The sequence below is a fragment of the Chiloscyllium punctatum genome, chromosome 46 (assembly GCF_047496795.1).
Source record: "Chiloscyllium punctatum isolate Juve2018m chromosome 46, sChiPun1.3, whole genome shotgun sequence".
NCBI classification, from domain to species: Eukaryota; Metazoa; Chordata; class Chondrichthyes; order Orectolobiformes; family Hemiscylliidae; genus Chiloscyllium; species Chiloscyllium punctatum.
Window position 1 is genome coordinate 32,597,137 of NC_092784.1, and position 12,233 is coordinate 32,609,369.

Consider the following 12,233-nt stretch of genomic DNA (forward strand, 5'->3'; position numbering starts at 1 on the left):
CACTGACTTTAAAAACTCTCCTCGATACTGTTTAAGAATTCCACTCAGTTGAAATATTTGACACAGTGACTGCAGAAGGGGGGGAAATGAGGTAAATGTTTTCACCCAAACTCACTGGCTGTATCAACTGGAGAACACTGAACAAGTGGTTGAATGTTCACATACAATGCTCAGGCAGACGAGGTATTGGAGCTGGGAAACAGGATGGGAGCAGTTAGTAGTCTGCTTTCATCCTGTACGGACTCAATCGGCATTTGAGCCTTTTTCTGTCTCTCAGATCCCAGAGACGCAATGACTGTAATTCTCTCTTGAAAAAAAAGGGTGGTGTGGTTGGGGGTGGGGGGTGTGGAGAAGAGGGGGGGGGGGGGGGGGTGGGGGGTGTGGAGAAGAGAGGGGGGGGGGGGGGGAGAGAGAAAGGGGGGAAAGTGGGGGTAGACAGAGACCTGTCCATGCCGACCAGATATCCCAACCCAATCTAGTCCCACCTGCCAGCACCCGGTCCATATTCCTTCAAATCCTTCCTATTCATATATCCATCCAAATGCCTCTTAAATGTTACAATTGTACCAGCCTCCACCACATCCTCTGGCAGCTCATTCCATACCCGTACCACCCTCTGTGTGAAAACGTTGCCCCTTAGGTCTCTTTTATATCTTTTCCCTCTCACCCTAAACCTATACCCTCTAGTTCTGGACTCCCTGACCCCAGGGAAAAGACTTTGTCTATTTATCCTATCCATGCCCCTCATGATTTTGTAAACCTCTATAAGGTCACCCCTCAGCCTCCGACGCTCCGGGGAAAACAGCCCCAGCCTGTTCAGCCTCTCCCTGTAGCTCAGATCCTTCAACCCTGGTAACATCCTTGTAAATCTTTTCTGAACCCTTTCAAGTTTCACAACATCTTTCCGATAGGAAGGAGACCAGAATTGCACGCAATATTCCAACAGTGACCTAACCAGTGTCCTGTACAGCCGCAACATGACCTCCCAACCCGTGTACTCAATACTCTGACCAATAAAGGAAAGCATACCAAACGCCTTCTTCACGATCCTATCTACCTGCGACTCCACTTTCAAGGAGCTATGAACCTGCACTGCAAGGTCTCTTTGTTCAGCAACACTCCCTGGGACCTTACCATTAAGTGTATAAGTCCTGCTAAGATTTGCTTTCCCAAAATGCAGCACCTCGCATTTATCTGAATTAAACTCCATCTGCCACTTCTCAGCCCATTGGCCCATCTGGTCCAGATCCTGTTGTAATCTGAGGTAACCCTCTTCGCTGTCCCCTACACCTCCAATTTTGGTGTCATCTGCAAACTTACTAACTGTACCTCTTATGCTCGTATCCAAATCATTTATGTAAATGACAAAAAGTAGAGGACCCAGCACCGATCCTTGTGACACTCCACTGGTCACAGGCCTCCAGTCTGAAAAACAACCCTCCCCCACCACCCTCTGTCTCCTACCTTTGAGCCAGTTCTGTATCCAAATGGCTAGTTCTCCCTGTATTCCATGAGATCTAACCTTGTTAATCAGTCTCTTTTCAAGAGAGAATCTTGTCGAACGCCTTACTGAAGTCCATATAGATCACATCTACTGCTCTGCCCTCATCAATCCTCTTTGTTACTTCTTCAACAAACTCAATCAAGTTTGTGAGACATGATTTCCCACACACAAAGCCATGTTGACTATCTCTAATCAGTCCTTGTCTTTCCAAATACATGTACGTCCTGTCCCTCAGGATTCCCTCCAACAACTTGCCCACCACCGAGGTCAGACTCACTGGTCTATAGTTCCCTGACTTGTCTTTACCACCTTCTTAAACAGTGGCACCTCGTTTACCAACCTCCAGTCTCCGTCACCTTACCTGTGACTATCGATGATACAAATGTGAAAGAGAGAGGGAGTGAGGGAGAGAATGGAGATGGGGAGGGGGGGGAGGGAGGGGGGGTGGGAAGGGAGAGGGAGAGGGAGAGGGAGAGACCCCCCACTCCCTTACCCCCTCATCAATTCATGACCTCATCCCCTCACCCCCTCAGTCCCTCACCCCCTCAGTCCCTCACCCCCTCACATCCTCACCCCCTCACCCCCTCACTCCCTCACCCCCTCACCCCCTCACCCCCTCACATCCTCACCCCCTCACATCCTCACCCCCTCACCACTTCACACCCCCCTCACTACCTTACCCCCTCACCCCGTCACTTCCTCACTCCCTCACTCCCTCACCCCGTCACTTCCTCACTCCCTCACTCCCTCACCCCATCACACCCTCACTAACTCACTCCCTCACCCCATCACACCCTCACTAACTCACTCCCTCACCCATCTCATCCCCTCACTCCATCACTCCCTCACTCCCTCACTCCCTCACTAACTCACTCCCTCACTCCCTCACTCCCTCACCCCATCACACCCTCACTAACTCACTCCCTCACCCCATCACTCCCTCACTCCCTCACTCCCTCACCCCATCACACCCTCACTAACTCACTCCCTCACCCCATCACTCCCTCACTCCCTCACTCCCTCACCCCATCACACCCTCACTAACTCACTCCCTCACCCCATCACTCCCTCACTCCCTCACTCCCTCACCCCATCACACCCTCACTAACTCACTCCCTCACCCCATCACTCCCTCACTCCCTCACTCCCTCCCTCACTCCCTCACCCCATCACACCCTCACTAACTCACTCCCTCACCCCATCACTCCCTCACTCCCTCACTCCCTCACTCCCTCACCCCATCACACCCTCACTCCCTCACTCCCTCACCCCATCACACCCTCACTAACTCACTCCCTCACCCCATCACACCCTCACTAACTCACTCCCTCACCCATCTCATCCCCTCACTCCATCACTCCATCACTCCCTCACTCCCTCACTAACTCACTCCCTCACTCCCTCACTCCCTCACTCCCTCACCCCATCACACCCTCACTAACTCACTCCCTCACCCCATCACTCCCTCACTCCCTCACTCCCTCACTCCCTCACCCCATCACACCCTCACTCCCTCACTAACTCACTCCCTCACTCCATCACTCCCTCACTCCCTCACTCCCTCACTCCCTCACCCCATCACACCCTCACTAACTCACTCCCTCACCCCATCACTCCCTCACTCCCTCACTCCCTCACTCCCTCACCCCATCACACCCTCACTCCCTCACTCCCTCACTCCCTCACCCCATCACACCCTCACTAACTCACTCCCTCGCCCCATCACTCCCTCACTCCCTCACTAACTCACTCCCTCACTAACTCACTCCCTCACTCCCTCACTCCCTCACCCCATCACACCCTCACTAACTCACTCCCTCGCCCCATCACTCCCTCACTCCCTCACTAACTCACTCCCTCACTCCCTCACTCCCTCACTCCCTCACCCCATCACACCCTCACTAACTCACTCCCTCACCCCATCACTCCCTCACTCCCTCACTCCCTCACTCCCTCACCCCATCACACCCTCACTCCCTCACTCCCTCACTCCCTCACCCCATCACACCCTCACTAACTCACTCCCTCGCCCCATCACTCCCTCACTCCCTCACTAACTCACTCCCTCACTAACTCACTCCCTCACTCCCTCACTCCCTCACCCCATCACACCCTCACTAACTCACTCCCTCGCCCCATCACTCCCTCACTCCCTCACTAACTCACTCCCTCACTCCCTCGCTCCCTCACTCCCTCGCCCCATCACACCCTCACTAACTCACTCCCTCGCCCCATCACTCCCTCACTAACTCACTCCCTCACTCCATCACTCCCTCACTCCCTCACTCCCTCACCCCATCACTCCCTCACCCATCTCATCCCCTCACTCCCTCACTCCCTCACTCCCTCACTCCCTCACCCCATCACACCCTCACTAACTCACTCCCTCGCCCCATCACTCCCTCACTAACTCACTCCCTCACTAACTCACTCCCTCACCCATCTCATCCCCTCACTCCCTCACTCCCTCACTCCCTCACTCCCTCACTAACTCACTCCCTCGCCCCATCACTCCCTCACTCCCTCACTAACTCACTCCCTCACTCCCTCACCCCATCACACCCTCACTAACTCACTCCCTCACCCATCTCATCCCCTCACTCCCTCACCCCTCTCACTACCTCAACCCCTCAGTCCCTGACCCCCTCACCCCCTCACTATTACACTATCTCACCCCCTTACCCCTCACTCCCTCACCCCCTCAAACACTCACTCCCTCACCCCCCAAAACACTCACTCCCTCACCCCCTCAAACACTCACTCCCTCACCCCCTCAAACACTCACTCCCTCACCCCCTCATCCACTACCTCCTCACCCCCTACTCCCTCACCCCCACTCCCTCATCCCCTCACTCACTCCCTCACATCCTCGCCCCCTCATGCCCTCACTCCCTCATCCTCTCTCACCCCCTCAGTCCCTGTACCCCTCACCACCTCATTCCCTCACCCCCTCACTCACTCACCCCCTAACCACCTCACCCCTTCACCCCCTCACTCGTTCACCCCCTCACTTGCTCACCCCCTCACTCCATTAGTACTTCACTACCTCACCCCCTCACTCCCTTATCCCCTCACTCCCTCACTACCTCACCCCCCACTCGCTCAGTCCATTAGTACCTCACTGCCTCACTCCCTCACTCCCTTATCCCCTCACCCCCCCCTCACTGCCTCACCCCCTCACTACCTCACCCCCTCACTCGATCACCCCCTCACCACATTAGTACCTCACTACCTCACTCCCTCACCCCCCACCACCTCACCCTCTCCCTCACCCTTTTGCTACCTCACCTCCTCACCCCTCACTACCTCACTCTCTTCTCCCTCACTCCCTCACCCCCTCACTACCTCACCTCCTCCATCTCTCACTACATCACCCCCTCACTCACTCCCTCACTACCTCACCCCCTCCCTCAGCCCCTCACACCCTCACCCCCCACTCCCTACTCCCTCACTACCTCATTCCCTACTCCCTCACTCCCATACTCCCTCACTCTCTCTCCTCACATCCTCCCTCCTTCCCTCGCTCCCTCGCTCCCTCCCTCCCTCCCTCCTCTGTCACTCATGATGAACTGACACTCATGGTGACACAGTAACTCAGTGGTTAGCCCCACTGCCTCACGGCGCCAGTGACCCGGGTTCAGTTCCCGCCTCAGGCGACTGACTGTGTGGAGTTTGCACATTCTCCCCGTGTCTGCGTGGGTTTCCTCCGGGTGCTCCGGTTTCCTCCCACAGTCCAAAGGTGTGTGGGTTTAGGCCAATGTGAATTGGCCAAGATAAGTTGCCCATAGTGTTTGGGGACAGGGATTGGTTATGGGATGTGCAGGGCCTTAATCGTAGGGTAGGGTGTTGGGCCAGGGAAGGATGCTCAGAGGGTCGGTGGGCTGAATGGCCTCCTTCCACATTGCAGGGATTCTAGGGTCTGTTCTCCAGTCAGTAAAACCTATCTGCCTGAGCAGAGATTGAGTGACCCTGAGCTCAGGACATTTGAGAACCGCATTTGGATCAAAGTTCATTTGGAATAAAGCTGTGATTCCTGTTACCTGACGATGTGATTGGGTTTGGGTCCTCCATTGTAGTTGTCCAGGGTGCCAGAGTTGGGAAGGCAAATTTCTCTGTGAATGAGAAAGAGGAACATGAGAGAATACCTAGCCCAGGGACAAGGTGCTGCTGCTAATGCAGCTGATCCTGTGACTGCTCCCTCCCAGCCAGGCTGCTTGCAGCTGCCGAACATATCAATGTTAACATTGCTTTTCTACAATGATGGGCATTGAGTTCTTATATCAGCTCATCTCTCCACAGGCGCTACCAGAACGACAGAGTGATTCCAGAAATTCCTGTATTTTTACCCAAACTGAAACCTCATTTCAGACCATGAGAATTGCAATAGATAAAGTACCACATTCACCACAAAAATACCACATTCACCACAAAAACACCACATTCACCACAAAAATACCATATTCTCTGCAAAAATAGTGTGAAAATCCATAAAATTATGTAAGTGTCACCCAAAAACTGCACTCATCACCAAAACACCACATCCATAATCAATCCCATACACCAATACTCCATCTCATACACCTATACCCCATCCTATGCACCTATACACCATCCCATACACCTATTCCCCATCCCATACACCTATACTCTATCCCATACACCTATACCCAATCACCTAAACTCCATCCTATAGACATAAACTCCACCTCAAAGACCTATACCCCATCCCATACAACTATCCACCATTCCATATACCTAGACCCCATCCCACACGCCTAGACCCCATCCCACACGCCTAGACCCCATCCCACACGCCTAGACCCCATCCCACACGCCTAGACCCCATAAAATACATGTATACCCCATCTCATACAACTTTACTCAATCCCATACACCTATATCCCATCCCATACACCTATACACCATCCCATATACCTTTCCACCATCACACACAACTATACATCATGCCAAACACCTATACTCCATCCCATACACCTATCCACCATCCCACACACCTATACCCCGTCCCATACGCCTATACCCCGTCCCATACCCCAATACCCCGTCCCATACCCCTATACCCCGTCTCATACCCCAATACCCCATCCTGTACACCTATACTCCTTCCAATACAACTATACAACATCCCATACACCAATACTCTATCCCATACACCTATACCCAATCACCTAAACTCCATCCTATACACGTAAACTCCACCCCATACGCCTATACCCCACCGCATACGCCTATACCCCACCCCATACGTCTTTTCCACCTTCCCATACGCCTATACCCCATCCCATACACCTAACCATTCCCATACGCCTATACTCCACCCCATACGCCTATACCCCACCCCATACGTCTTTTCCACCATCCCATACACCTATACCCCATCCTATGTACCTATACTCAATCCCATACAACTTTCCACCTTCCCATACGCCTATACCCCATCCCATACACCTAACCATTCCCATACGCCTATACCCCATCAGATACACTTATACCCCATCCCATAGACCTATACCACATGCCATACACCTATACTCCATCCCATTAACCTATACCCCTTCCCATACAGCTATACACTATCCCATACAGTTATACCCCATCCTATACTCCAATACCCCATCCCATATGCCTGTACCCCACCCCATATGCCTATACCCCATCTGATACACTTCTACCCCATCCCATAGACCTATACACCATGCCATACACCTATACTCCATCCAATAGATCTATACCCCATCCCAGACACCTATGCACCATAAAATACACCTATACTCCATCCCATACACCTAGACCCCTTCCTAGACGCCTATCCTCCATCCCAGACGCCTATCCTCCATCCCATACAGTTATACACCATAAAATACACCTATACCCCATCCCATACACCTTTCCACCGTCCCACACGCCTATCCACCGTCCCACACGCCTCGACCCCGTCCCACATGCCTATCCACCGTCCCACACGCCTATCCACCGTCCCATACACCTTTCCACCGTCCCACACGCCTATCCACCATCCCACACGCCTCGACCCCGTCCCACACGCCTATCCACCGTCCCACACGTCTATCCACCATCCCACACGCCTCGACCCCGTCCCACACGCCTATCCACCGTCCCACACACCTCGACCCCATCCCACACGCCTATCCACCGTCCCACACGCCTCGACCCCATCCCACACGCCTATCCACCGTCCCACACGCCTCGACCCCGTCCCACACGCCTATCCACCGTCCCACACGCCTCGACCCCGTCCCACACGCCTATCCACCGTCCCACACGCCTATCCACCGTCCCACACGCCTCGACCCCGTCCCACACGCCTATCCACCGTCCCACACGCCTCGACCCCGTCCCACACGCCTATCCACCGTCCCACACGCCTCGACCCTGTCCCACACGCCTATCCACCGTCCCACACGCCTATCCACCGTCCCACACGCCTCGACCCCGTCCCACACGCCTATCCACCGTCCCACACGCCTATCCACCGTCCCACACGCCTCGACCCCGTCCCACACGCCTATCCACCGTCCCACACGCCTCGACCCCGTCCCACACGCCTATCCACCGTCCCACACGCCTCGACCCCGTCCCACACGCCTATCCACCGTCCCACACGCCTCGACCCCGTCCCACACGCCTATCCACCGTCCCACACGCCTATCCACCGTCCCACACGCCTCGACCCCGTCCCACACGCCTATCCACCGTCCCACACGCCTCGACCCCGTCCCACACGCCTATCCACCGTCCCACATGCCTCGACCCCGTCCCACACGCCTATCCACCGTCCCACACGCCTATCCACCGTCCCACACAACAATACCCCACCCCATGCACCTATACCCCACCCCACGCACCTATACCCCACCCCACGCACCTATACCCCACCCCACGCACCTATACCCCACCCCATGCACCTATACCCCACCCCATGCACCTGTACCCCTTCCCACGCACCTGTACCTCATCTCATACACCCATACTGTAACCTATAGATGTAAACTCCATTCCAATGGCCTATACCCCATCCTATACACCGATACCTCATCCCATACACCTATACCCCTTCCCATACACCTATAGGAGAAATTGAGGACTGCAGATGCTGGAGATCAGAGCTAAAAATGTGTTGCTGGAAAAGCGCAGCAGGTCGGGCAGCATCCAAGGAACAGGAGAATCGACGTTTTGGGCATGAGCCCTTCTTCAGGAATGAGGAAGCCCTGAAGAAGGGCTCATGCCCGAAACGTTGATGGGCCAGTGGACTGAGAAGTGGCAGGTGGAGTTTAAATCAGATAACTGTTCCATTTTGGTCAGACAAACCAGGACAGGACTTCACGGTACGACTGTGAGAAATGTTTTCAGACAGAGAGAGTCCTAAGGGTGCATGGACAGGTCTTTGGGAATGGTGTTACAAGTAGACAAGGTGCTGAAGAAAGCGTTTGGTCCACTTACCTTCCATCAGTCGGAGAATTGCTTTGGGATTTCATGTTAGAGCAGTACAAGACATTGGTAAGGTCAGAGTTGGAGTACTATGTACAATTCTGGTCACTCTGCTCCTGAACAGATGTGATTCAACTGGAAAGGGTGCAAAAGAGATTTGGAAGGATGTTACAGAGACTGGAGGACTGGAGTTAAAAGGACAGGTCCGGGAATCTTTTCCCTGGAGGGTAGCGGGCTGAGGGGAGTCCAGAGGGACATAGATAAGGTGGAGCCAGTAGCCACCCAACACCAGGTTATAGTCCAACAGGTTCATTGGAAATCACAAGCTTTAAGGAACCACCTTCCTCAAGTGAGGTGAGAGGTGGTTACCTGAGGAAGGGACAGCGCTCCGAAAGCTTGTGATTTCCAGTGAACCTGTTGGACTGTAACCTGGAGGGGTGCGGCTGCTGACTTTGTCCACCCCAGTCCCACACCGGCCCATCCGGACCATCAATAAGATGCAAGGCTAGACCGAGACAGTATTGGCTGAAGGGGAGAGGGCAAAACATTCGAAAGGGATCTGAGGGGCAACGTCTTCACACAGAGGCTGGTGCGTGGATGGAATGAGGGGAAGAAGAGGAGGTGGTTACAGCTCTAACATTTGAAAGACAGTTGGACTGGTCCATGAATAGGAAAGGTCTCACGGGATATGACCAAGCACAGGCAAACGGGACTAGTTCAGTCGAGGACACCTGGTCAGCATGGAGGTGTTGGGCCGAAGGGTTCTATGAAAAACAGCAACGTACCTGTGCAATAAGCCAGGGAACAGACAGGAGGTGCCTGCAACTCATAAACAAAGTAATCGATGCATCGCTTCACCTTTATTTTCTGGGTCCACTGACAAGGCTTGTTTTGCCAGTTGAAACACACGGTCCTCGGGACTTCTCCCTGCCCCACAGTAGGATGGGAACCTGAGATGAGGTTGAGAAGCAGAGCAGACTGTAACCGTCATGAGTTTTGTTGACTATCGAATGTAAAAAAATATGATTGAATACAATCTGAAAGTACCATTTAACCAGCCTGAGGCGTGTGTGGAGCAAAGATTCGAGGGGACAACGGTCTCAGGTATCCTCAAGGTTTCACTGCTGAAAGAACAATCACAGAACTGGTAACTTTACTGAGACAAAAAGGACAAGAACCATCCACGCAGGCAACACTCAACAGATCAGGCAGCGTTTATGGAGAGAGAGAGAGACAGAGAGAGAGAGACAGAGAGAGAGAGAGAGAGAGACAGAGACACAGAGACTGACAGAGACAGAGACGGAGAGAGAGAAAGAGACAGAGACAAAGAGAGAGAGAGAGACAGAGAGACAGAGACAAAGAGAGAGAGAGACAGAGACAGAGACAAAGAGAGAGAGAGACAGAGAGACAGAGACAAAGAGAGAGAGAGACAGAGACAGAGACAAAGAGAGAGAGACAGAGACAGAGACAGAGAGAGAGAGAGAGAGAGAGAGAGAGAGAGAGACAGAGACAGAGACAAAGAGAGAGAGAGTGAGACAGAGACAGAGAGAGAGAGAGAGAGACAGAGAGACAGAGACAGAGAGACAGAGAGAGAGACAGAGACAGAGAGAGGCAGACAGAGACAGAGAGAGGCAGACAGACACAGTGTTTGCTTCATGTTGTGATGCCCCTTCAGTAGGGTTGAAGAGTTATCACAAAACCAAACGTTGATTCTCTTCCCTTGGTCTCCACAGAAGGTGCTTGACCTGCTGAGTATCTTCAGCAGGTTTTCCGTTTTTATTGCAGCTTTTCAGCACCTGCATTTGCTAACTGATAGAAAGAATAACCAACCTCAGGCTCATTACACTGATGTCGAGATATCCGAGAAGACTTCTTCCTCTCTGTCCGCATTCTGTGTTCACTTCACTCCCAAAGGCTGGAGAGTGGCAAACAGGTTTATTCAGGAAAGGTTGTGTTGATACTAACCAAGGATTTATCGGCACTAACCGAAATGAAATAAAGAATGAGAACATGTGGAGTTCACTTGAAACTAATGAAGTCAATGGTTAGATGATGACTTAGTGATTAGAAAAGTCATTGGTCTTAATGTGTTTCTGCATCTGTTTGGATGAAGTGCTGTATCTCAAATAAAAAGGAACTAAACTACCACAATAGCTCTGAAAAGCTGGAGTCTTGGTTTAAAACAGACACAGTGACTTTGATGCAACATGGAGTATTTATCAGCTAAAGCATAGAACTGTATGGTTGATTGACATAAAGGTGGCAACACGAACAAGTTAAGGCTGTGGTCGACATTCAGCAAAACACAAAAGGTGTGTCTTTTTCCAAGGAGAAACAAGGAAGCCTCATAAGTAATTGATCAAATAAGGAATGGTGCATCATAGGTTTATGATATTAGCCAATGGCCAAACTGATCATAAATGTCTGTACACTGGACAGCAGCATTGCTTGTCCACACAGCTTTGCTAGAGCAGAGAAAGGGTATAATAAAGTTTATCTCAGAGTGATAGTGTTACAACACGGGGTAAACCCTCCTGCTTAATTTAAACCAACAGCACAGAAAAGATTTATCCCGTGCAGTAATCTGAAAATTCGTGTGGCCAAGGCCGATTTAAAGTCAAGATGCTGGAGATCAGAGCTGACATTGTGATGCTGGAAAAGCGCAGCAGGTCAGGCAGCATCCAAGGAGCAGGAGAATCCGACGTTTCGGGCATGAGCCCTTCTTCAGGAATGAGGAAAGTGTGTCCAGCAGGCTAAGATAAAAGGTAGGGAGGAGGGACTTGGGGAAGGGACGTTGGGAATGCGATGGGTGGAAGGAGGTTAAGGTGAGGGTGATAGGCTGGAGTGGGGTGGGGGCGGAGAGGTCAGGAAGAAGATTGCAGGTTAGGAATGCGGTGCTGAGTTCGAGGGATTTGACTGAGACAAGGTGGGGGGAGGGGAAATGAGGAAACTGGAGAAATCTGAGTTCATCCCTTGTGGTTGGAGGGTTCCTAGGCAGAAGATGAGGCGCTCTTCCTCCAACCGTCGTGTTGCTATGGTCTGGCGATGGAGGAGTCCAAGGACCTGCATGTCCTTGGTGGAGTGGGAGGGGGAGATGAAGTGTTGAGCCACGGGGTGGTTGGGTTGGTTGGTTGGTCCGGGTGTCCCAGAGGTGTTCTCTGAAACGTTCCGCAAGTAGGCGGCCTGTCTCCCCAATATAGAGGAGACCACATCAGGTGCAGCGGATGCAGTAAATGATGTGTGTGGAGGTGCAGGTGAA

General features: G+C 52.6%; 1 protein-coding gene across 2 annotated transcripts in view; it reads right to left on the bottom strand.

The window, feature by feature from the left end:
* Window positions 1-12,233, bottom strand: part of LOC140467936 (pancreatic secretory granule membrane major glycoprotein GP2-like) — a 42,343-nt gene that overhangs the window by 11,919 nt on the left and 18,191 nt on the right. For both annotated transcript variants that reach the window (XM_072564002.1, XM_072564003.1), the window contains exons 4-6: window positions 10,022-10,098; window positions 9,760-9,924; window positions 5,545-5,616 (exon numbers count right to left, since the gene is read on the bottom strand). In XM_072564002.1, the coding sequence (XP_072420103.1) occupies window positions 5,545-5,616; window positions 9,760-9,924; window positions 10,022-10,098 (314 nt within the window). The remainder of the gene's footprint in view (window positions 1-5,544; window positions 5,617-9,759; window positions 9,925-10,021; window positions 10,099-12,233) is intronic.